Raw genomic sequence first — 25,123 nt, 5'->3', positions numbered from 1 at the left:
ACATGGTTCAAAAGCAAAGACAAACCAGGATGCAGTCAGCCTGTCATCAGAGGTCATTGTCTAATCCTCTTGGCACCTACCAATGCTAATGCATTGCTCAACACACTCCATCAACATTAACCCCATCCTTCCTGTGTGTCTTGGCCTCTACAAGATCAAACAAATGCATCCAGGCCAGCCAGAGCTCTGTTAGAGATGCTGATGCAGCCATTACCCTCTCCTTTCACTCATTGTCTCACAGTTAATTGAACCATTACCTCAATACAGACAAGGAAGGTGTGTAAAAACACACTCTGGGTGGTAATGATCACTCTAACCTATTCCATCTTTCTGAAAAGGTTTGCTGATGGAGGAAAAAAATGTCCCCCATGTCATACAAGGCAGGAGAGAAGGGAAGCTGGTTTGACTTTCTGGTTTAAACCCACCCTCATAAAATATCCATGCTTGTGATCCAGAATCTATTAATCTGCAGCTGAGCCTGGTGAAAACAAAATCAGTTATGCAACTAGTAAACTTGTGATCAGGGGTTAAAAGCACTAAAGGTTTGTGTGCTGCCATTGCAGGAAATTAAGAGGAGCCCGGGGCTCCGTAGCAGCTGCTTGGTTTGCCTGTTCAACATTGGGAATACAGCAAAACTCACAAGTCAATGTTGGGGACATTGAGTAAAGTAGTTAAGCAGGTCCTTAATAATGTGAATGTTGTGAGTTTAGGTACAGTTCATTTATTGTTAAAGAAGAGGGCTAAATTAAAAATGGTTTACCTTTATCAATTGTTGCTTTTGTTTTTTTGTAACTGTTTTTTGTGTTCCCTAACCTGAAACATATTTAAAATGAGTAAGCTGAATCAATGGAAGTGATTGGCTGGAATGAAATCCCCCACATACCTGCTGACAACACCCACCACATGTACAGTTAAACAGGGGGGGGGCGATTCTCAGTAGACCATACCCAATTCAAAATCAAGTAAATTGGTATTTAAAGTAGGGGGCTGTACTCAGTTCCAGCGTATTCGTATTCAAATGAGCCAGACTTCAGTTAGGTTAGGTTAGGTTAGGTCATGACTTTATTAATCCCCAAAGGGACATTTCTTTGCTACAGCAGCAGACATGAAGCAATAAGATAATATTCCATCTTTCTGAAAAGGTTTGCTGATGGCGGAAAAAAAAATTCCCCCATGTCATACAAGGCAGGAGAGAAGGGAAGCTGGTTTGACTTTCTGGTTTAAACCCACCCTCATCAAATATCCATGCTTGTGATCCAGAATCTATTAATCTGCAGCTGAGCCTGGTGAAAACAACATTAGTTATGTAACTAGTAAACTTGTGATCAGGGGTTAAAAGCACTAAAGGTTTGTGTGCTGCCATTGCAGGAAATTAAGAGGAGCCCGGGGCTCCCAAGCAGCTGCTTGGTTTGCCTGTTCAACATTGGGAATACAGCAAAACTCACAAGTCAATGTTGGGGACATTGAGTAAAATAGTTAAGCAGGTCCTTAATAATGTGAATGTTGTGAGTTTAGGTACAGTTCATTTATTGTTAAAGAAGAGGGCTAAATTAAAAATGGTTTACCTTTATCAATTGTTGCTTTTGTTGTTTGTAACTGTTTTTGTGTTCCCTAACCTGAAACATATTTAAAATGAGTAAGCTGAATCAATGGAAGTGATTGGCTGGAATGAAATCCCCCACATACCTGCTGACAACACCCACCACAAGGACAGTTAAACAGGGGGGGCCATTCCCCAGTTCCAGTGTATTCATATTCAAATGAGCCAGACTTCAGTTAGAGATGTCCCTTACCCTCTCCTTTTGATCACTCTCTCACACCATTACCTTGAACCATGACCTCAATACAGACAAGGAGGGTGAGTAAAAACACACATGCTGGGTGGTAATGATCACTCTCACCTATTAGGTTAGGTTAGGTAGTTACTTTATTAATCCCCAAGGGGACATTTTTTTGCTACAGCAGCAGACATGAAGCAATAAGATAATATTCCATCTTTCTGAAAAGTTTTGCTGATGGCGGAAAAAAAATGTCCCCCATGTCAGGAGAGAAGGGAAGCTGGTTTGACTTTCTGGTTTAAACCCACCCTCATCAAATATCCATGCTTGTGATCCAGAATCTATTAATCTGCAGCTGAGCCTCCTGAAAACAAAATCAGTCATGCAACTAGTAAACTTGTGATCAGGGGTTAAAAGCACTAAAGGTTTGTGTGCTGCCATTGCAGGAAATTAAATGTGAACATTTCGGGGCCACCAGGAGCCTGGAATTTAATCCCCCACATACCTGCTGACAACACCTACCCACCACCCTGGTGGTTAAACATGGGGGGGGGGGGGGGGGGGGGGTCTCAGGAGGCCGTACCAAATTGTGTTCATATTTAATGAACGATTCTTAATACACCAGACTGTGACCAGTTCGCGCATCAGAAGATCTTATCCAGTTGGATTTTATTCATGTTCCAGGACCCGCTTCAGGAGGACAAATCCAGTTCGATCTTTTTTTTTTATTTTATACACTTTATTAATCCCCGAGGGGAAATTTCTTCACTACAGCAGGGGGGCTCTCAGGGGGGAGATGCTGCAGCAGGCTGCCACTCGCGCGGCGCCAGGTAACCTGACCTGAGGTGCATGTTTTTGGATGATGGGAGGAAGCCGGAGAACCCGGAGAGAACCCACACTCTCATGTATTGATGCGTCTGAAGACTCCTTGGACGGTTTGGTGCCAAGACTTGAGCTGCTCTTGGATTTGAGTTTTGAGGTTTGAGTTTGAGTTTTTATCTCTGCAGAAAATTGGTTGGATGGATGAGCTCCATAAGCTGGACTTCACTACATTTTACAGGACCTATATGTACCCCGGGATGTCAAAGCAAAACCAGGAGCAGACTCAAAACAACATCACCAGCTGGGATGAAACCGGATTCCCTGACATGAGCAACTACAATTTCGAAGAACTGCAGGCGTACTACGACGCCGTCGACACAGCCGATATCAACAACCCTGTTACGCAGGCGGATTTCCCGCTGGACAGCCTGCACCAGCAAGCCAAGAACGGCCAAAACCTCCACCAGGGCTCCGGGGTTGTTCATCTCAACGGCGCCCAGGCCGGCAACATGTTGCTGCCCGGACCGCACCAGGCTCCCTACGACACACGGGAAAACGAGGCCAAGCAGACCAGGAGCGATTCAAACATCTCCATGGAGGCCCAGGTCTCACCAGGTATGTATCCAAAACCGCAAACTAGAGTCAGTCCACCCGCTGCTATTTTCATCATTTTTGTCAGTGCTTACATTTCCTCCTTGCATGCTGAGGGCGCCAATTTCTTCCGGGAGTTACATTGCATGACATTACGTTTCATTTAGCTGACGCTTTTATCCAGAGCGACTTACAATAAGTTGACCATGAAATCCAGCTGAGGTCTATCGTTGTTTCAGAAGGGTTTTCAAATATCCCGCCAATTATTTCTCCTTTCAAAAGAAAACTGGCGATATCTGGTGGCAGAATGTGATAGTGGCGACAAAATAAGTGCAGCAAAACGTTAGAAATAGTCCTTTACTGTAAGTACCGAAAGTGCAAAGAATATAAAAATAGTAGCAGTACAATGTACCATGATATTATTTGATATTACATTACATTACATTTCGCTGACGCTTTTATCCAAACGCGACTTACAATAAGTGCATTTCAGACATGAGGCTACAAAACCCAGAACAACAGGAATCAAGAAAATACAATTTATTCAAGAAAGCCAAACTACAAAGTTCTATCAGTAAGTGTCATTTTAAGTGTTATTAAAGTTCTCCTATTCAAGGGATGGGCAGCACAGTGGTCAGCATTGTCTCCTCACAGCAACAACAACAACAACAAAAAAAGGTTCAGGGTTTGAATCCAGTCCTGGGCATTTCTGTGCAGAGTTTGCATGTTCCCCCTGTACTTGTGTGGGTTCTCTCCAGGTTCTCCAGCTTCCTCCCAACACCCAAAAAACATGCACCTCAGGTTAGATGGCACCGCGCCAATGGCAGCCTGCTGCAGCAGCCCCCCCCTCCCCGGGCAGCTGTGGGCAGCTACTGGTAAACAGTGAAGGGGGGGAGGAAGGAGGAGGAGGAGGAGGAGTAGTAGTAGTAGTAGTAGTAGTAGTAGTAGTAGTGGTGAATTTAGGAGGTTAAAGACCAGAGCTGCTGCATTCTGGATGAGCTGATTCTGGATTGAAACAACTCCTAGATATCTAAACAGTGACCATGACACACTGCTTTTTGTATTTTGTTTCTCTTGCAACTCACTACTACTACCACCTTATTGACTTGTGCTCACTGTTCCCCTTTCTCTTCAGAGTCCTGGGCCTCTGGCAGCAGCCAAGGGGGAATCCTTCCCCAGGCAGACCCCTCCTCATGGTCAGAGAAAGAGCTCTTCGAGAAGGAGCTGCTGACTTATACCACTTTATGGGACTTAGTGGCCAATGATCTTGCTCTGGACTCACCACTCGCAGCCCCAAAAGAGACAAGGACTGATTCTGCTGATACTACTGATTCTGCTGATACTACTGATTCTGCTGATACCACTGATTCTGCTGATACGACTGATACTGCTGTTGTAACTAAACCCAAAGGAAAGGTGCGCACAGCCTTTTCAGAGGGTCAGTTGAAAATGCTCGTCCAGCGCTTCAGTGTTCAGAAGTACCTCTCCCCGATTGAAATGAAGAACCTGGCTGAAGTGACTGGGTTGACCTACAAACAGGTGAGAGGATTAATAAAGGTTCCTGCATGACAATCACAAAGACTTCTAATAGATCTTCTAATCAGTGTTTGTTTGAACTTGTTTTGTAGGTGAAGACCTGGTTTCAGAACCACAGGATGAACCTGAGGAGGCGTCAGAAGGACACCAGCTGGGTGGCGGAGCGCTATGCCATCTACAACAACGCCCCGCTTCATGGACCCATATTTAACATGCCCTCACACATCCCACCTGTAAGTACCTCCTGTTATTTCAAGCACTGGTCTACATATGCACTCAGGATGTTTGAGGCTAAAGTTTGTCCGGCCCGGGTTTCTTGTTAACTGATAACAGAGAAACGGCGGTTTGGACATAGAGCAAGACATCCAAAATGGAGGCCTAACCATAGTCTGGTTACGGCCTTAAAGGCGAGATGAAACAGTCAAATTAGATAAGCTTTGTAAATGTGATATGGTTGACCATAATATTATATAATTCTTAATGTGATAATGGTAATACTCCAACTAATTACATATGATGCACATTACATGCACGACTAAAAGCGGCTGCATTTTATACAGAATTTGAATCTCACTGAAGTGAGAGATGATTTTTTTTTTTGACTGAATATTTGAAGGTTAACGAACAATATTGCTTATTTTTTAATGTTCTTAAGTTAATGGGAAAAAAATTCCAGTATTTTTGTCATATTGTCAAGAATGTAAATAGTATTATTAATTTTGAAATGCCACTTGTTTGTTTTCCAGTATCAGGGAGGGATGCTGCCACAGTTGCAGGTGTGTTATAACCAGCACATGATGACGGCGCCTCCACAGAACCCGGCTCTCTATATGGGCGCCATGAATGGTCCAGCCGGTTCTGCAGGTTGCTCTTCCTGGCCCACCGGCTCAGTACAGTCTGCTGTGCCCAACACACCCCAGGTGACCAGCTGGCCTATGCCACCTGAGTTCGACCCATGTAATCGCCTCGGTGCCCTTAATCCGCCAACTGTTCCCCCGTCAACAATGTTGGCAACAATATTGGCTTCGAGAGCAGAGATGTGAGCAACCATAACTCCTTCAATCCTGCCATGATGTACAACCCCAGCCTGTAGTGAATTTTTGAGCTCACCAGTGTACACGCTTTTCTGTAAATATCATCTGACTTGTATACAAGAATCTCCTCCAGAAGTTTCCTGACTTGTAATTGAGGTAATTTTTATCCTGCCACATAGACCTTGTTCTAACTCGTGTTTTACTGAATTTTATCGTGAACTTTTTTTGGAACTTTTTTAAACTTTTGTGTTTCCTTAACGTAGGTCACTGTGTTTTTTTGCCCTTAAGGTCAATAGACGTGTCCAAGTTAGATGAATCTTTTTTTTTTTTTTTTTTAACGTGTCAAGTAGTTGCAGTTGCTGACTATGTAATGCTCATTAATTTGTAATCACTGAATTGGAATGCCAAACAAATACATTTGCCAAAAACAATAAAAAATATATATATTTGCCAAAAAAATACATACTACACAATAAGTGTGAGACTTGTCTTTTTTGTTGTTGAAATGTGATTCATGTTGGCAGGGTATAAATACATTTCCAGAAGATAGGAGACAAAAAAGATGTTTGCTGACAAATGTATTGAAAAGCATTTTATTGAAAAGACTATATTTACATCAGAACCAAATTCACAGTCAGTGGTGACCTTAGAATACAATTACAATATTGCTCCCATCACCAACAGCTCTTCAACCTACCAGGCATTGTTCCTCTTATCTACTGCAGGGCTGGTGCAAAACAAGGTTATATTGGAACAGGCTGCTATGGTCAAGTGTGTGTGAAGGAAGGGGGTGGGGGTGGGGGGGAGTATCGGAGCAAGTAACAACACTTGCTGCATAATTGATCAAAACTACAGTGAGTCATCTGTCTCAATAGTTGGTTAATATGGGGACTATAGAACATTTAGCTCCTGTCCTGCTTATATAGATACTGAAGTAGCAACCAGAGCAGGTGATGTCACACTGCATCGTACAATGTATTCAATGCATTCACTTGTATATCATACATTTCACCCATTCACTCCTGATGAGATAAAATCATCCCTTTGTCCTAAAATATTCCATTTTATCCTTAAAATCCATGATGATGTCACCACCCCAATTGTCCTTCATTTGTCTGTCCACCCAGCTATCCCTTATTCAAAAATGACGGTAGTTCAACTCCCTTCAAATCAAGGTAAAGGCCCCTGTGTCTCCTCCCATTAACACAATAGGAGGTGTTTGTTGTGTGTGAGTGAAAGAGCAAAAGAAAACAATGAAGATTGTCCATGTGTGCGATGACGAAATATGTTTACAGCTGTGTGTGTGTGTGTGTGTGTGTGTGTGTGTGTGTGTGTGTGTGTGTGTGTACATATGTCTAGTCCATCTTGAGACTCCGGTAGATGTAACAGATAAATGCCAGTGAGGCCCAGAAGGACACGCTGCCCAGCATCAGTGAGAAGACGAGCGCTGTGAGCAGAGAGTAGCCGAAGAACTCTGTGCTCTGCACCAGGCCGCTCATAGACGACCGATTCCTATAGTAGAAAACCGAGTAGACGAAGATGAAGAGGCCGGTTGAGCCGGTGCTCAGCACGCTCCGCCACCACCACCGGTAGTCCTCGCCTGACAGCAGGAAGTAGGTCAGCGCCACCGAGATGCAGGCACCCACTGAGACGAGGATGGCGAAGACGCACAGTAGGATGCCATAGAGGGTGTAGTGCTCTCTGCCCCAAACGGTGGTGAAGATGTAGTACAGCTCCACAGAGATGGCACTGTGGGCAAGAATTCATGCAAAGTAGGCTTTAGTGTGAGAATCTGGAAATTAACAGGCAATATTTTCGTTTTTATTTGTGTGGTTCAATAGTATGAATAATAATCTAAAATGATCAGCCATGACGACACAAACCTATCACTTTGAAGTTTTACTCTCTTAAGCATCTTTCTGAAGCACTACCAACAACAGGCTGCTTTTTGTCTTTGCTTTTAAGATGCAATGGCATGAACGACCCTCTCTCCTGATTGGCTGACTTTTGAGTGGCACACGTCCCGGCCAATCACAGATTTTCTTCGATCTTGTTGCTTGCCAAGAACTCCACAGAATGATCGCCTTGTTTTCTTCCACATTAAATTTGGAAAGTGGGCCACACTGAGGATTGACAAGTGACATGATCACAAACTTGTGAAAAAGTTTCTGGATACGAGCGGTGTGTATTTCTCAGTGGACTGACAGTTTTGATGTTTTCACTCTATTTGTAGATGTAGCTTTTTAATATAAAAAAAAAAAGCATCGGAAATCTAAATTTATACAAATATATATGATACAAAACGGGTCCTTTAAATATGAATAAAGAGTATAAGTTATGAATGAACTTTAAATAGTTCATAAATAATTTGAAGCCCTAAACATGTTGTCTTTTAATCAAATTTGTTAACTTTGCTCTTCATCTTTTTATTTCCTTGCCCTTCAACTGTGTACTCTTGAGAGGAAATACTAAATGCTATTCAATTTTCTGGGCTCACCTGAAGGGTAGGAAGCCGCCGATGGCCATGTGTACGACCGGGTGTTTGTACCAGGGCTGTGTGGGAATCTGCCGGGGGATGTTACGCGTGCGGCACGGCGCCTGGAAGCTGCCAGCTCGGTTCTTTCCCACAATGCCGCCGGTGACGGTGAGGGGGAAGCCCACCAGCACCCAGGCGCCCAGCAGGAGGAGCACGGTGGTGGCCGGCAGAGCCTGCGTGGAGCCGCTCCACCAGTGGATCGAGTTCACTACACTCCAGGTGAGGAACAGAGGAGCTGCAGGAACAAATGACCGAGTGAAAACAAGACCAGCATTGATTTTAATCAGTCCACGTACCGCTGCCTCAAAGTGTTGCAGAGCTGTCTAAAATGTAACGACAAAAAATGGATCCATTACTTGGTAAAGCAGAAGTTGAACTGGCCTGAAGGAATTTGTTTTCAACTAACTTTCTGTTCCTAAAGTACTAGAAAAGAAAGCGCGAATGCTGTTAAAACATTATTAAATAAATAAATAATTAACTGAGCAGGCTTGTCATATTGCACAGTTAATTATTAAATACCGCAATAACAAACAAGAGGTGCTCTACCTAGCCAGCCAAAAACTCCAACTGAAAATATGAGAAGAAGTAATCCTTTACGTCTGGTAAAGTCAGTTTATCGCCGATACTTTAAAGTAAAAGGAAAAGCCTTTGAGACAGGCCTTGTGATATTGGGCTATAATAAACTCTAACATTCATCACACTTGTTAATCCTCAATGATACGTACAATGCCTGTGGTGAGTCAATGAATAACCTGTGAAAACATTGATAAGTAAAAGAACATTTAGAGCTACAACTGCACTACTGAAGTTTTAGAAACATATTTATGAAGAAACAGATTCAGAACATCCCACTTCTTGCTTGGAGACAATCTAGCAAGGTGCATCCATGTCTTTTATTTCCTCTTCTAAAACAAGGCGTGACACACACACACACACACACACACACACACACACACACACACACACACACACTGCAAACAAACACTTGCAGCACTTTCACAGCCTCTTAATAGGATGCAGTTCATTTCATTTCCACTGGAGGTCACTGTCCGTTCTGTGCCCGTTAACACAGAGCTTTTTATTTTATTAGCCAATCACATCTTTTAGAAGGACGTATCCTACCTAGCAACGGTGTCAGCTACATCTCACTAAGATAAGGGTTTCAGAGTTGCTCTAAGAAGTTTATAACTCACTCTTAAGACCACTTTGCTCAACATTTTTTTGACGTTTGGAGCTCGCTGAGAGGAACTGTTTGTGAAGATCAGACACAGTATGAACTGAGATAAACAGCAGACAGCAGATAAGTTCTGGATCCAATCTCTCACATTAAATAACACTATGAACGCTGAAGGTAGAACAAACTGTCCTCTTTCTACACAGGAAGCTCGACACCCTGCGCTCACCCCAACTCCCGCTTCTGCGCCGCGGCGGCTCAGTGTCCCATCATCGACCCCCAGTGGGAGAGCGAGGAGGGCGTTCCCATTGACGCCATCATCTTCGGTGGCAGGAGGCCTGAAGGTTGGTGTCGACGACACAGATGAAGAGGTTTTTTTACTTTGACCTCGTATTAGAATTAGAGGGAAAAAGAAGCAGTAAAAATGTGGAGAATCCTTCTTTTCTTTCTTTGTTTCTACAGGTAGATTATTTCTAATTAGACAGTTTTTATATCCTGGAAAAGCTTTTGAAGTGACTTCAAGTATTTAAGTACACTGTGCACGGTCTGCCTGATGCAACACGATGTTTCTGTCTTCTTCTTTAACGTAATATAAGTTTGAGTCATTACAGCATAAACACCAGTTTCATATCAGCACAAGAACATTTATAACGGACAGAAGCTGTGCAGTAAACATGATGAAATGCTGATGTTGTCAGGAGTCCCTCTGGTCTACGAGTCTTTCAACTGGCAGCACGGTGTGTTCGTCGGAGCCTCGATGAGGTCAGAGGTCACAGCAGCTGCTGAGCATAAAGGTACGAAAATCCACATGATGCTCTGTTGAGCTTCAGGTTGATCCAGAATCCTTCTGTTGATGATGTATTTTAAGACAATGGTCAGACACGGACTTTAAATGAACTTTTCATGAATCAAACGAGCTCGACGTCAATCTAAAAACCTGCAGAGGTTTCTTCACCCGTGAAGCTAAAAAGTTCATTTTAAATAATCATTTTACATTTGACAACCTGTTTTTATACATTTTGGATACATGCATGATTGTATCTCGCTCTGAGTTGTATTGTTTCCTTTCACCTCTCCAGGGACTGCAGATAGAAATGAGCTCGTAGCTAGATGTGGTACAAAGCATCTTTTTGAGATGAATGTATTTTGTACATGCTCCCTCTTATAAATAAACTCAATAAACTAAACTGAAGCTTCATCACATTTACAAAGTATTCAACTGTTTTTCCTTCAGGCAAGATGATCACGCACGACCCCTTCGCCATGCGTCCGTTCTTCGGCTACAACTTTGGCGACTACCTCGCTCACCGGCTGAGCATGCAGAGCCGAAAGGCGCCGACTCACCTGCCCAAGATCTTCCACGTCAACTGGTTCAGGAAAGACCCGGCGAGCGGCGCCTTCCTCTGGCCCGGCTTCGGCGAAAACGCCCGCGTGCTGGAGTGGATCTTCAAGCGCTGCGGCAGGGAGAGGGAGGACGAGGCGGCCAAGAAGAGCATCATCGGCTGGCTGCCGGTCGACGGCGCCATCGAAACCAAAGGCCTCGGCGGCAAGGTGGATATGGGCGCCCTGTTCGACGTGCCCGAGCCTTTCTGGCAGAAGGAGACCAAGGAGCTGAGAGCCTACTTCACCCAGCAGGTCGGAGCCGACCTGCCGGCTCAGGTGGAGGCCGAGCTGAAGGCGCTGGAGGACAGAGTGCACAGTTAAAACCCTGCTGACAGGAAGTACAGCAGAAGAAGGGAGGGAGACACAGGAGTCGGATCAGAACCAGAGCCACTGACCGGGTTTACATACAGAGAGAAATGTGGCGCTTAGAAAGGCTTTTTACAGGTGAGCATAAAAACTGATGACCAGGTGGAGATACAAGCCACAAACATGGCAGCAGCTCCTATAAGAGCCTCGCTGCTCAGCCAGAATAATACAGAACTTATTCAATCACTAGTTAACCTTCTCTGTGCATGAAAACTCAGTCCGTGACCGCTGCCCTTCTCTGCATGAAGAGAAATCTGTTAGGAAAACCAAATGTACACTGCAACACCAACCTTACTTCACACTAATGCTGCAACACTTTGAGGGACCGGTGGCTGCGAGGGACGTGAATGTTCGGGTTTCCCAGAGAGAGAAGCTCATGTCACTACCTCCATTCACTCACAACTCCCGGCGTGGTGCTGGAGTACAATCAACCTCGTAGTGCCTTTTTGAACCAGGCAGCGTCCAGGCTGCGAGTGTTTACAGGCTGACGACCAAAGACCTTTTTTAAGGATAAATTCTGAAAGGGCAGATAAAGTTTGAACACTTTTACTAAATAAACGTTTTGAATTACATTTTCAATACATTATCAACTGAGTCTCACCAGGTATTGCCCTTTATTTTAAATTGAGTGTGATATTGCAAAAATAAAAGTGACAACATTGTAGTCCAGGACTCCTATGAATTCTTCATCTCACCACTTTTGTAATGTTTGTGATTAAACTGTAAGATTTCAGGTGATGTTTACTCACAATATGTGAAATGTTGGACCAATAAATGCAACTGAGATTACTTGGAATTTTGTTTTGCAGTTGTATGCCAAGATTTTTATTACAGTGCAATGAATAAACATCTTCAAAAGCGGAAGCAGTAACTTCTTTATTTTTGCAGTAGTTTAACACGTTTTTTTTTTTTTAAAGGATGTAGCGGCACAAGAACAGTAAAAATAACACGTTTAAACTAAATCTCATCTTTCACATCGCTGCTTTTTGTTATTTATATTTAAGTTCCCTGTTTACAGCTTTAAGACTTTTATTTCTGGTGTACATGTGAGATGCAGATTACTTATCGCAGTACAACAGCTGTACGAGGTCTGAACACAAATATGAACTGTGATATTATCATAACTGACTGAAGCCTGTGAGCTGCAGGGCGTTAAGGGCCTGTTAACATCAACATCTTGAAAAAGCAAAAAGTAAAGTTACAGTATGAGATCCCCAAACTGAAATCAGTTTGTCTTCACTTGAGCGTAGAGCTCCTCTGGACCACCAGCTGTGTGCGTAACGCTCCTCTCTACCTTCAACACTTGGACCTGTGCGTACACCGTCTCCTGCTGCTGTCCGCCGTCCTGCACTGAGACGGTGAGACGTTCAGGTCTCTGCCTGGAGAAGCTGACATCTTCATAATGGATCTCCTCCTCTTTTACATTGGCCGGCACTTGAAGAGCAAACTCCTCCCTTGTTTGACTCTGAGGGGAAAATGTACTGAATTAGAAATGTTGGGAGATGAATCCGTCATCATCAGGTCCGATGTATCAACTGCATCAATGCTTCTGTTGCATTTCACTGTAAATGGGTCAGAAATTAGAGAGCTAATGTCATATTTGTTAAGTTAACACACCTCACAGTTATTTAATATTTGGTTCAAACAGCTGATGAACATCGACCTGCTCTTCAATGGTTTACATTTAGTTACTGAGCAGATTTAAAGTACTTCTGCTGGTGTATACATCTGGCCTGGTGTGAACCCGAACCTATTTCACTGCATGAATACAGGTCTGCAAACAACCCCGATGGTTTGTAGTTGTTCCATCCAGAGTTGGCGGAGACCTCGGGTTAATTTCAACCAATCAGCTTGCGCCTAAACCGGCCGCCACTCATACGCACTAATGACTTGCTAACAGGCTGTTGTGTCACATTTTCTATGTCTCTTCTCAGTAACCTCAATAATGTTCTGCTTACTATTCACGTCATTTACATTCGTAGAGTGCAATTAAAACAGTGCAGCACTGTGCAACAAAAAGTTTTGCATTTTCTCACCTGAGTCTGTTGACGTGTTGAATATTTGCACTTGAACCAGCTGGAAAACATGAGAGAGCTGTCATAGTAATTATATATAGAGTGAGAGAGTAAAGGCTGGTATAAAACATACATTATTCAATGTGCATCAGTGACAAACATCTTATTGAAATCAACTGGTGGAGGTTGTGGGGGAAACTAAAGGAGGACTGACGCTTATAACTCAAACAGCAAGTCGAATACAAAAAACAACTTGCATGATATGTTTGTTTGATGGTAAACAAATTTAATGTGAGGAACCAAATTTCCATATCACCTATTTATGATGCTCTCACCTTAAACACCTTCAACATTCAGATGCTTTAATTTATGATACTTACCAAATACAGACAACCAGTAGGAGAATAATGACAGTGCTCCCTGTAATAAGTAGAAGCCGTAGTGGAAAGCTCCCTGTTCCTGGAAAAATGAGACTAATATCTAAAAGAATACAGACAAAATACTTGGAAAAGTTAATAGATTTATGTAAATAAATTGGGTTTTCACTGATTTTATATTCATATAGTAAAATACTCTGTAATGGTTTCCAACAAAACATAACTGAACTATACAGCAGCAGAAGAGAAGAGAGCAGATTCAGTTTTGCATTTACCTGCATTATTCACTTGAATCCACGATGACGTCTGATTACCAAAAATATTTGCGGCCACACAGTAATAACTTTCTGTATCTGTCTCATTGGTCATCTTGAAGCTGTAAATCTCTCCTTCAGCTACTTTCATGGGTCCATCTGTGCTGTTCTTGAACCAGGTGAAGCTGCTGACGGGAGGCTTGGCTCTGCTGGAGCAGGTGAGATTCACCGAGCTGCCTGCTGACACCAAACCTGATGGACTGATGGATGCTGAGGTGTCTTTAGGAGCATCTGAGGAGAAAGTGACAGATTTTATTCATTAGAAAAAGCTGACATGAATCATGACGTGCTGACAGGATCCAGTAACAAACTCTGGTCGTCTCACATGAAACATTGAGAGTCACTTCTGTCTCTGCTGTCTTGAAATCTCCTTCATTCACAGGATATCTGGCAGAGCAGCTGATGTTGTTTCCATCATGTGAGTCTGACAGAGTGATGGTCTCCTGGATTTTAGTTGTAAAGGTTCCATCTGTGTTTTCCTCCATGTTGTTGTGAGAGTCTTGTTGGAGAGTCCAGGTGAGTTGAGGAGGGGAGTGTGGACAGGGAGTGAAAGCTGAGCAGGTGATAGTGACAGACTTCTTCTCCTTCAGATCACCTGAGATTTCAATTCTGGGTTTCCAAGGAGAATCTGTGGTTTCAGATGAAACAGATTTTACGCAGTATTATAAAGCACATTTACTAGACACTAGACAAATAAGTACAAACCGCAACAAATTTGTAACTTTCCTTCATTGTTTCATCCATGTTGCAGCAGCTCTTGCAGATAAGATAGTGTCAGCATTGAAAGTACTCTGATCTATAGAGCAATAATGATAACAGGCACTTCCCTTTTTCAGCTGATCAAAGCAAAGTCACAGTATTTTTCAAACTGTTATCTGAATTACTGTACATATTACATATTATGAAATATGAAAGTAAAATACTTCAAACAGGCTTATTTTTTTTAACACTTGACTTCAGCTGTTGATAATCCTTTAACAGTAACATTATTGAGGTTGAGGGTTTGTTTGTTAAGCAAAACCGGCGGTCACTTTTCATTCTTAACAGTAATATCATAAACCGATGAAAAGAAAATCTCTTACCCTTTATTGTTATTTGAAGAGGATTACAGACAGCTGTTGCTCTGAATGGCCCGTTTTCAATTCTGAAGAAGTATATTTCTGAATGATTTGTGTTTAAATCAGAAAACCGAGTGGTGCAGCTCTTCTGTGTCAGGTTTCCTGTCAGTTTCATTGCATAGATTTGAACTGAATGACTACTGTTGAAAATAACATTGTCTGGATATGTGTGAAAGCTTATGTCTCTTTTAATCCACACTCCAAATACACCTGTGGTGTTCATCAGTTCATTGACACTAAAGTTACACGGGATCAGTAAACAAGATCCACTCAGAGCTTCCAACTCTGCTGGTGAAGTAATGAACAGACCAGAGTCCTTCGGACAAGCAGACAAAGGGCCTGAAAAAAAACCAGATACAGAATAACGTGAAAAATAACCTGCATGAAGAGAAAGTTCATGAAGCAAAAGTATAAAATGTTCAGTATAAAATAATTCACATTGTAGGGTGTCACTATCTGCCCTGGTCTATCAGACTGTAAAGTGTTTAAATGAGACGGCTCACTTGAAAAGAAGAGGACAACCAGTAACATGATGTTGACAGACAGGACTGTCATGATACACCTGTAAAAGAAAAGTATAATTCATTCATAATTCCATAAATATATGATACAATCGGGAATTTACATTGTTCTCTGGGTTTTGGGAATTAATTAAAAAGGCAAAGCATCACATTTAAAACCAGCTAAATCAACTCCACAGCCTATTCAAATAGAATAAATGATAAATATTTTCCAGTAAAAAACAGAAAAGTTAAGAAGCTGATGAGAAAAATCTGTAATTGTTTCCTTACCACACTGAGCACACTTCAATGGAGTCATGCGATCTGTGAATTTCCGCAGAATATCAACAGACCGTGAAACACTTTCCTGTTCAGATGTTGTAACGTTGAAGCAAACAGAGCTGCTTTCTCACGACTGTAAAAATAGAGTTGTCACCCTTCCTGAAGTCATTTTAATTTCCTCAGGGTGCAAATAACGTAGTGGTTTAGTTTTTAACACACTCTTTCTGTTCAATATGATTTCTCCTCTTTACATATTACACAATTGTAACACTTTAATAATACATATAAAGGTATTAAGTTTGCGTTACAACCGAGGAGAGAAATAAAACATGAGATGTTTTGTGAAGAGTTTTTACTTCTGGTCCCCTCAGTTTTAACAAGAGTCTCTTCAATGCACCATTAATTCACACCATTATGGCCTCTGTTTCATTAGGTGCATACAAGTAAGTAACCCCTGTGAGATCATATAACTAAACATAGTGCTATCAATGACTCCGCAAATACACAAGTTTTCAAACTGGGCAACAGTTTAAAAAAGAAGAAGTTATTACTGTGACCTGCTTCAGCTTCGCAGCTGTTTTTCAAACTGCTGAAATCGTGTTGAGTAAAATATGACAGACAAAGGTATATGAGGATATCTGATTAACATTAGCAAATAGGATTACTTTAAATATTTCCTTGTTAAAATATCACAAAATATAAGAAAAACACCAAACATTTAAAATTGAAATATCATTTTAAAACTCTAAATCATGTGAACAAACGTGTGTTGTGTCTCTGACTACTTCTCCATTCAGAGGTTTGGGACTGACATGCAAATTACAAATTGCACAACAGCACTGTGTGAGGTTAGCATTATCAAGAAGGAAATAACAGATATTTATTAAAAAAAAAAAAAAAAGCAGCAGGACGTGGAGGTTTGGGGTTTCTCTTCTTTGAACTGTTGGCTGTGACAACTTAATTTTCATGTCCAGGCTCCAGTTCCTTTGAATTCACATACAATCATCATTTGTATTAAAACAAAGTTTAATATCATTTATATTCAAATATAACCTTTGACCTGCTCTCACCTGTTTTACTCTGTGAAAACACAACCAAACGAGAGGTGTTTTGAGCAACTGAAGGTGAATGCTCTTCTGATTTATAGTCATCTTAAACTTCAGATTAAGTTCATACAACGACAGATCATATGGTTGTAAACAAAGTTAAAAACATGGAGTGTCTTTTGAGCGAGTGGAAAGTTTCACAATCTTCATCCACTATAATTTGCTCCCAGATGTTTTTCCCACATCTTTATTATTTACATTGAGCTTAATGTCTTTCAGATCTCTGCGTGCATTCACCCTAAACTGATGTAAAACACCTCCAACATGAAATGTACAGTAGAGTGTATCCCACCTGCCATTTTATTCTTATTTTACATGTCTTTCAACAGATGAAAATATAAAGGGTTATTTTCTGTTGATCATGCTGTTTATTTGTCCCTGACAAATATATGAAATTAAGTGAATGAAATAATGTTCTATAATGTTGTAAAATCTCAAAGTTAAAGCCTAATATACAGTAATAATCATAGTTTACTGGGGGAAAATGGAAATGGCAAATTGCGTGGGTTTTCTCCAGGATGCTCCGGTTTCCTCCCACAAGCCCAAAACACAAACCTTATGCTAACTGGGAACTCTTTAATTAAAATCAAATAAAAAAATGAATCAGATTTCTGCTTGTGTCTACATCTTTATTAACAATATAATTGTATCACATTATGGCTTTTAGTTGATTTAAAAAAATAGGACTTTTGTATAAAAAACCTTTCATATAACTAAGTAAATTACGTGCTAACATGTCCATAATGACCATGCTACCATGCTGACGGTCAGCACGTATTATATTTGCCATATTTAGCATCTAAGTTCCTGTGTTAGCATGTGTTAGCAGATAAAGAATCTAAGATGATTAATTCAAAATGAACCCGAGCTCAACGTCCATCCAAATGAAAAGAAAGAATTTCCTTTGGAGGGTGGCCGATGCAACACGAAAGCAATGTTGACACGATCTACTGACATCTGCGAGAGGTCTGACTGACGTCAGGGTGATGTAGAAATGTCACAGAGAAACTGGCTATTGCTGAAAGAGGGGGCAGCAACGTCTGATACGCTGAGGCGATGAGCAAACGATCCAAATACAATCATTTACCGACACATTTTGAATACACTTCCGGCATGTCACGGTGAAAAGGCTGACATGGAAAACTTGTCTGACAACAGTTCACCATTTACACATCCAGCTGTTACGGAGCATTCAAATTAATTTGGAATTCACCTTAAGTTCTACTTATGTTCTTCCCAAACTACGAGGGTGGATCAGGAAGTTCGGAGACTGCTCCTGCTGCGCGCCAACGATGCACAGCACCGTGACATGCGCAGTACAGGAGGAATGTATAAATGAGTGGGTGTTACAAATGTACAAAACCTCATACATCAAATGTCACTACATACACGTGTTCATGGAACATGAAGGCATAGACACATTCATAAGTCCCAAGTTTTATTGATTCAAATTCAATATTTACTTTTAATATTCAGAGGAATCAAACTCATCCACCTGTTGCACTTAAGCTGTAAATGTCTCCTTCAACTACTTTCACGGGTCCATCTGTAAACCAGGTGAAGCTGCTGACGGGGGACGGGGAAAAACTCTCTTTTAACAGGAAGAAACCTCCAACAGAACCAGGCTCAGAGGTTGGTGGCCAGAGAAAAGAACAGCATAGCGATCCAACACAATACGATGTCAATGTCCCTGAGATAATCAGACCGAACAGGAAGCTCACCTGAAAGACAGAAGACGGTCAGTAACTTATAGACGTCACCAGATTTTTAGACAGGGCTGGATCAAATACAACAAATAAGATATATCAAAATTTACAGTACCGGGTCACAGAAACCTGCCTATAACTCTTAAACCTCAGGTTGTTGCTCAGATATATTGTACAATATGGAGACGGTCAGCAAACATTCCTTCCATGTCTCAATGTACAGAACAAAAACATCTTTCTTTTGTTGTTTTTTGTGAAATGGACTTGAACCCAAAATACACAAGCATGCAGCGACTAAAATGAGTGTCTACATCAGCAAAATGATTGTGAATATGATCCGCATATGAATAAGTGATAACACGACTTGAGGAACCACTTTCAAACACCTCTCAGCTGTAGGTTATCCATCTAAGACCTGGTGGTGAAAATACTTCTGCTTCTCAGTTGGATTGTAAAATCAACTTCCCTGTTTTGAAACACCGTGACAGACAGTGTTTTTATATTAGAGCAACATACTTCACATAACTTCACACGTTAACTGCTCATTTCCTGTAGATATTTCACGACTCACTATAAGCCTAAACGCTCTTTAATATTTGCAGTATTAGATACATAAATCACAACAACAGGAATTATTCATAATGATATTTTAACAAATTAAAACATTAATGTCATGTGGCTTTTGCAGACTTGTGAATCACAACTTTATCACCGCTGCTCTGCACTGATGTGATAACAATGCTTTTTTTAAATGGAAATTATTTTATTTGTCTTATTAAACATTCACCATTAAATAAATGGCATGATGTTTTGCTCCAAAATGGATTTTACAGAACCAGCAGTGTGCTGGATGTACTCATGCTGAACATATACTCACACAAATAAGTACTATAAATGCTTTATTGCCTTAAAGACAATTTTTTTCTCTTGAAAACTACAGTTTTATATACAAAGAAACACCAGGAGACGAAAGGAAACTAAAAGAAATCAGTCCAGTCTCAGATCATTATTTAAGATGCAGCCGTTTTCATGTTATCCTAATTTAAAAATTTGCACTTCAGGCAGGAAGAAGCAAGTAGTTTCAGTTTTTACTACAAAGATCCAGAGGACAGTGTGGGGAAAAGCTTACAAAATGATCTGTGATAATACAAATTAGAAAAGGAGGGAAGTGAATTTATCACGTTTACAATGTTGCAAAAGGTGCTTAGAAAAGGCTGATGTGGGAATACGTTCTTTAAACTGCCCGAGGAAGAGGAGTGAGCTGGAAACAACCGACCACTCAGGTTCATCAGCCACACGAAGACAAACCTCATTGTGTCTGATTCATATTCAGAGCAACATCTTCAGCATCAAAACAACATCATGTCTGACAAATCAGGAACAAGACAAGTGCATGGCGCAAGGTTTGCACAATATTACACTTGAGGTAGATGAAACGCACACAGGATTGTTTCTAAGGCATTTAAGACATTTGTCATAAAACATGTATTTAACAGATGTGTTGAAGAACTACAGAATTTGTATTTCTACCATTTATTTCTAAAGTTAAAGAGGAATTTTACCTCTGGAAAGAGTTATGTTAAAAACAAAAAACTAGTCTGTTTATGTTGTGGAAAAATAGATCGCTAAATATGCATGACGACAGCTGTGAGAGGTCATCTCACACATCGGAGCATGTTAATAGCTGACATCAAAAAGCTGCAGGATGAGATGGATTTGGGCAGTTTGAGCCTTCATTATAGCTTAAAAAAAAAAAAGGCATATTTACTTTGAATCCTACACTTTTACTACAATTCTCATTTTTACTTAACTTGAGCGTAGAGCTCCTCCGGCCCTTCAGCGGTCTGCATTGAGCTGTCTGCTGGCTCGGACACTCTGACCTGTGCGTACACCAAATCTTGCTGCTGTCCGCTGTCCTGCACAGACTCAGAGGACTTTTCAGGTCTCAGCTTGGAGAAGTCGATCTCTCCATAATGGATGGCTTCTTCGTCTTCCTCTGTTTTTCTCACCGTCAGCTCTGCACCTGTTTGACTCTGAAAGGAGATGAACTGTTGTGAGTAGTTGGAAGTGAGTCTTAGTCCAACTTTTACGAGAAATTGTAAGAAAATATTTTATAGTGATCCACGAGAGCTCAGAAATAAATTGTCTTGAGTGTCACAGTTTGCCACAGTGGATTTCTAAGAGGATGTTTTGTCACATTTGTCGTGTAACTTCATATTTGTGCTCACAAAGTAACTCTTAGCACTGCTCAGATCTGTAATCTAAGTGAGTTGCATCTGTTTAAGTAGAAATACAGTAAAGTAGAGTGTTTTCCCACCTGACTCTGTGGTACAGTTGAATTTCTCTCTGTTTTCCGCTTCCAATAAATGAGAATGCTGCAAGATAAATAATCAGTGAAACATCAGGATTACGGTCTGTTGGGTGGTGTAACTACAGGAGGACAGAAAATATGTCCCAGAACAGGTTTATCACACCTCAGATGTTTCCTGAGTTTTAGAGTCAAGCAGCTTATTCGGTAAATAAATGTCAATGTTTCTCTCTGTTCTACAAACTGATGCAAATTAGCAGCTTTAATTTGTGATACTCACCAAACACAGACAACCAGGCAGATGACCAAAATGGACGCAATAATTCCTCCATAAACTGGTGCCTCATGTAGAAATCCAACAGGCAGAACTTACACAAACAAACATGTAAATGGTGATTAGAAAACTGACAGACACATTGCTGAAGCTGCACTTTTCACAGATCAGAACGCGTAAACTTAGTCAGCTCAGTATTTACCTCTGATGTTAAGATTAATTATTGATGATGTCTGTTCACCAAGATCATTTGTGGCCACACAGTAATAAACTCCTTCATCTGTTGCATTGAAGCTGTAAATCTCTCCTTCAGCTACTTTCATGGGTCCATCTGTGCTGTTCTTGAACCAGGTGAAGCTGCTGACGGGAGGCTTGGCTCTGCTGGAGCAGGTGAGATTCACCGAGCTGCCTGCTGACACCAAACCTGATGGACTGATGGATGCTGAGGTGTCTTTAGGAGCATCTGAGGAGAAAGTGACAGATTTTATTCATTAGAAACAGCTGACATGAATCATGACGTGCTGACAGGATCCAGTAACAAACTCTGGTCGTCTCACATGAAACATTGAGAGTCACTTCTGTCTCTGCTGTCTTGAAATCTCCTTCATTCACAGGATATCTGGCAGAGCAGCTGATGTTGTTTCCATCATGTGAGTCTGACAGAGTGACGGTCTCCTGGATTTTAGTTGTAAAGGTTCCATCTGTGTTTTCCTCCATGTTGTTGTGAGAGTCTTGTTGGAGAGTCCAGTTGAGTTGAGGAGGGGAGTGTGGACAGGGAGTGAAAGCTGAGCAGGTGATAGTGACAGACTTCTTCTCCTTCAGATCACCTGAGATTTCAATTCTGGGTTTCCAAGGAGAATCTGTGGTTTCAAATACAGGTTTACACTGAAAAATACAGTACGAAGAACAGCAGACCAACAGATTGCAAATTAGGCCTAAACACAATCTGGAGGGAAGGTCATCAGTTTTGTAAGCATTGGTTTGTAAACCAAAGTATTGGCAAAATCACCAAAGATCACCGATACTATAGAAATAGTCCTGTAGGGGATATGAATATGTAAACCTCATTTCATGGCAATCCTGCTCATTTAATATGTCATTGTCACGGTGATGCTGGAGGAAAAGTGGAGGAACAGTGTTTTAGTTTGGACCCCTTTCATGTTTATGTATACGAGTTGTTAGCGGATCCACTGGAGACATTTCCCCTCTAAACTTCAGATATATTTTAGTTTGGACTGAGGAGATGGACTGACCCACAAACCACCAAACGATGCTGTTACCAGTGTCCAGTTCAGAAATTACTGTTGAAATATTACTAACTATGGGAACCATTACTACTACAAAATAAGAAAAAACATTATAAACACACGGATCACAGGCTGATATCTGTGACATTTCAATCCCACTGATAGTGTTGATAATCCTCCAATAGATTTTTAAATTCACAGTAAAATGTTCATGTTTACTGTTGAGACCACCATAAAGTTTGAACTGTGAAATGTTTTCTCACCTTTAACTGTAATTTGAAGAGGATCACAAACAGCTGTTGCACGCGCAGAGTTACTGTTCTCTACTCTGAAGTAGTATTTGTCGGTGTAACTTGTATTTAAATTAGAAAACAGAGTGGTGCAGTTTTTCTCACTCAGGTTTCCGATCATTTCCATTGGATAGAGGTGAGCTGGCTCACCACTGTTGAAAACCACATTCTCCCTGTGAGAATTTTTCAGCCACAGTCCAGTTGTTTCTTTTGTGTTATTAAAGTTTTTCCTTGATGAAAAACTGAAGTTACATGGGATTTGTAAACAGGATCCACTCAGTGCTTCCATCTCCTCTGGTGCAGTCATGAAGAGGTCTGTCTGAGGGTCACAAGCAGCCACAACACCTGTAAAATATTTCAAAATGATGAAAACAACTCTCTGATGTACTTCAGAAGCAGAGTGAGTTTCATTATGATCTTGTTTTCACTCATTCATTTCTTAATGAGCAACAATAACAACCTCTCATTAATCCCCCACAAACACGACCCCAGTACTGACCAACCTACACCCACCAAAACATCTCCAGATACTTCAGCAGGTATGGACACAAAAACTCAGGCAACAAATAGATCATAATATTCACTAATGTTTTGGCAGAAAACATTATGTTTTAAGTTGAAACTCTAAATGAAATAAAAGTGAGTGAACAAACAGCTCACCTGAGAGGAAGAGGACCCTCAGAAACATGTTGGCTGTCACCATGTTCACAGACCGGACTGCCAACAAACTAGTTTCCTGTTTTCACAAACACACAACAGATTATTTAGAGATATAACTTTTACATATCATTTACATTTACAAACTAAACTTATACTTCACATCCACTTCACTTTTAATATACTGCTGCTTGTCAGCATGTTATCAACAACATCTGCAGAGATGCACTGGGACATTTTATGAAAATGTAAAATGATACCACAGATATTGAACTAAAGATAACTTGTTTTTGAACAAATCAAATCACATTCAACAATTATAATACATATTTATTTGTGCCGTTCATAAAGTAGTAAACACATTTTGTCTTACCAAACAAGCTCACATCAAAGAACCAGCAGCAGTGTTATGATGTGAACAGACAATTGATCTGATAGAAATTTCACGTGAAGTGCAACACACCAAATAACCAACTTCCCTGTTTAGCCGGTGTTGCATCAAACCAAGTTGACTTCCTATGATTCAACACTACCTTACAGGTCCAGTTGGTTTTATATTAATGCAAAAAGATGACAAATGACTCGTCCTATTCTTTGAATCATTTTAGTCACATGACTGAATTCAAGACTAAATACAATGTAGAGGTTTTACACATTGTAAATCACAATGATAAAGATATTTTCACAAAGTAAAAGATGCTGCTCACATGTTGAAACCTCCTGTGTTTTTATCGAGTACAGTCACTGCTGCTCCGTCACTGCGGCTGATGAAATGATCTCAGTGTTGAAACAGTTTTCTTTACTTCAGATGCGAGGCGCAGGGAGTCCTAGTCCCATAATAAATTTACTATCCAACCCACCAGACTCAAACTGACCAGCCCCAGTCATTCTGATATCTTTCTAATACATTTTTGCATCACTTTGTTTCAGGGGAATCCAAGTTTTGTGCACTTAATTTAGTTGACTTCTTGTTCATTGTCTGTTAGGATGCTAAGTAGTCTCGACGTGAGTGTGAAACCTGAGTGCTGCTTAAATTCAAATTCAAATTTGATTTGTGTGCTTTGTCTAGAAGGCTCATAGCGGTGGAGTTACGCCGAGTAACAACATGATTTAGAAATGGTTAGCATTAAACATTTTTTAAATCAAAATTATTGAATTAAATCTACAGAATACAGATACACCTTGAATTAGTGTCTGGTGACTCGTAGGGTTTTTATCAAAAATTTTAACATTTGAAATAAAATTTCTGTTTTTCGGCTATAATTAAAAGCAAGGAATATGTAAATATTGTAAATTAAGATTTGGACATGAATGGATTCTTGGTCATTAGCTGATCATAGATATTAAAAGCAGCCCACACCTTATGATATCGTAATCTGATATTCACAAGATCGGCCAAGAAATTACGCAGTAGGCTATATAATATATTATATACCATAATATAGAGTTTGTACCTTTGTATTAACTTGTGTGTAACCTGAAATTCCTCCATGCTGGAGAGCCTTTTTGGTTAGCAGATATTACAGGGAGGAGAGAAAATCTGACTAACAGCGGTCAGATTAACTCATCAAGTGATGCAATCTAAAGTGAAATCGTCTACAAAAACATTACATCCCTTTATTCCGTAACAGTTAACAAATTTAGATTTTTCTCTGGCTTTTCTGAGGAGAATCTGTGGTTTCAGATAAAACAGATTTTACACAGTAATA

The 25,123-nt window shown here is 40.7% G+C and overlaps 5 protein-coding genes across 5 annotated transcripts; 2 read left to right on the top strand and 3 right to left on the bottom strand.

Moving 5' to 3' along the window:
- Positions 1-2,857: 2,857 nt before the first annotated feature.
- On the top strand, positions 2,858-5,820 carry LOC138199199 (uncharacterized). Its single transcript, XM_069151136.1, is given in 5 exon segments — positions 2,858-3,215; positions 4,327-4,730; positions 4,820-4,960; positions 5,474-5,705; positions 5,708-5,820. Coding segments are annotated over 5 exon segments (1,248 nt in total).
- A 518-nt stretch (positions 5,821-6,338) lies between these two features.
- Positions 6,339-8,651, bottom strand: LOC138199237 (transmembrane 9 superfamily member 1-like). The gene is made up of 2 exons (XM_069151171.1): positions 8,259-8,651; positions 6,339-7,510 (listed from the first exon to the last, which is right to left on the bottom strand). Exons 1-2 carry the CDS (start codon positions 8,285-8,287, stop codon positions 7,117-7,119), a joined length of 423 nt encoding a protein of 140 aa, XP_069007272.1. The 5' UTR covers positions 8,288-8,651; the 3' UTR covers positions 6,339-7,116.
- On the top strand, positions 8,286-11,809 carry LOC138199198 (phosphoenolpyruvate carboxykinase [GTP], mitochondrial-like). Its single transcript, XM_069151135.1, has 4 exons — positions 8,286-8,516; positions 9,653-9,815; positions 10,170-10,265; positions 10,706-11,809. Exons 1-4 carry the CDS (start codon positions 8,286-8,288, stop codon positions 11,173-11,175), a joined length of 960 nt encoding a protein of 319 aa, XP_069007236.1. The 3' UTR covers positions 11,176-11,809.
- Positions 11,810-11,890: 81 nt separating this feature from the next.
- Positions 11,891-15,863, bottom strand: LOC138199236 (sialic acid-binding Ig-like lectin 14). Its single transcript, XM_069151170.1, has 8 exons — positions 15,836-15,863; positions 15,548-15,606; positions 15,009-15,383; positions 14,252-14,554; positions 13,888-14,157; positions 13,616-13,694; positions 13,257-13,296; positions 11,891-12,685 (listed from the first exon to the last, which is right to left on the bottom strand). Exons 2-8 carry the CDS (start codon positions 15,597-15,599, stop codon positions 12,446-12,448), a joined length of 1,359 nt encoding a protein of 452 aa, XP_069007271.1. The 5' UTR covers positions 15,600-15,606; positions 15,836-15,863; the 3' UTR covers positions 11,891-12,445.
- A 1,696-nt stretch (positions 15,864-17,559) lies between these two features.
- LOC138199415 (sialic acid-binding Ig-like lectin 12) lies at positions 17,560-24,905 on the bottom strand. Its single transcript, XM_069151473.1, has 8 exons — positions 24,869-24,905; positions 23,418-23,493; positions 22,731-23,102; positions 21,778-22,080; positions 21,423-21,683; positions 21,227-21,314; positions 20,956-21,013; positions 17,560-20,671 (listed from the first exon to the last, which is right to left on the bottom strand). Exons 2-8 carry the CDS (start codon positions 23,458-23,460, stop codon positions 20,441-20,443), a joined length of 1,356 nt encoding a protein of 451 aa, XP_069007574.1. The 5' UTR covers positions 23,461-23,493; positions 24,869-24,905; the 3' UTR covers positions 17,560-20,440.
- Between the last annotated feature and the right edge of the window lie 218 nt (positions 24,906-25,123).

Source organism: Embiotoca jacksoni, unplaced genomic scaffold (genome assembly GCF_022577435.1).
Source record: "Embiotoca jacksoni isolate LCO1_2020_lvr unplaced genomic scaffold, fEmbJac1.0.p SCAF_17, whole genome shotgun sequence".
Taxonomy (NCBI): domain Eukaryota; kingdom Metazoa; phylum Chordata; class Actinopteri; family Embiotocidae; genus Embiotoca; species Embiotoca jacksoni.
This window is presented reverse-complemented; position numbering and strand designations above follow the sequence as displayed.

What these genes read in the sequence shown, in the direction of transcription:
- LOC138199198 (XM_069151135.1), top strand. Translation starts at nt 8,286, where the DNA reads ATGTGTACGACCGGGTGTTTGTACCAGGGCTGTGTGGGAATCTGCCGG. An exon ending in CGGTGGCAGGAGGCCTGAAG is followed by an intron (nt 9,816 to 10,169) that starts GTTGGTGTCGAC and finishes TGATGTTGTCAG; the next exon opens with GAGTCCCTCTGGTCTACGAG. An exon ending in AGCAGCTGCTGAGCATAAAG is followed by an intron (nt 10,266 to 10,705) that starts GTACGAAAATCC and finishes TTTTTCCTTCAG; the next exon opens with GCAAGATGATCACGCACGAC.
- LOC138199237 (XM_069151171.1), bottom strand. Translation starts at nt 8,287, where the DNA reads ATGGCCATCGGCGGCTTCCTACCCTTCAG. An exon ending in GGCGGCTTCCTACCCTTCAG is followed by an intron (nt 7,511 to 8,258) that starts GTGAGCCCAGAA and finishes TCTTGCCCACAG; the next exon opens with TGCCATCTCTGTGGAGCTGT.
- LOC138199236 (XM_069151170.1), bottom strand. Translation starts at nt 15,599, where the DNA reads ATGACAGTCCTGTCTGTCAACATCATGTTACTGGTTGTCCTCTTCTTT. An exon ending in GGTTGTCCTCTTCTTTTCAA is followed by an intron (nt 15,384 to 15,547) that starts GTGAGCCGTCTC and finishes GTTTTTTTTCAG; the next exon opens with GCCCTTTGTCTGCTTGTCCG. An exon ending in TCTTCAAATAACAATAAAGG is followed by an intron (nt 14,555 to 15,008) that starts GTAAGAGATTTT and finishes CTGAAACCACAG; the next exon opens with ATTCTCCTTGGAAACCCAGA.
- LOC138199415 (XM_069151473.1), bottom strand. Translation starts at nt 23,460, where the DNA reads ATGGTGACAGCCAACATGTTTCTGAGGGTCCTCTTCCTCTCAG. An exon ending in TGCCTGGTTGTCTGTGTTTG is followed by an intron (nt 21,014 to 21,226) that starts GTGAGTATCACA and finishes TTTATCTTGCAG; the next exon opens with CATTCTCATTTATTGGAAGC. An exon ending in CAACTGTACCACAGAGTCAG is followed by an intron (nt 20,672 to 20,955) that starts GTGGGAAAACAC and finishes ATCTCCTTTCAG; the next exon opens with AGTCAAACAGGTGCAGAGCT.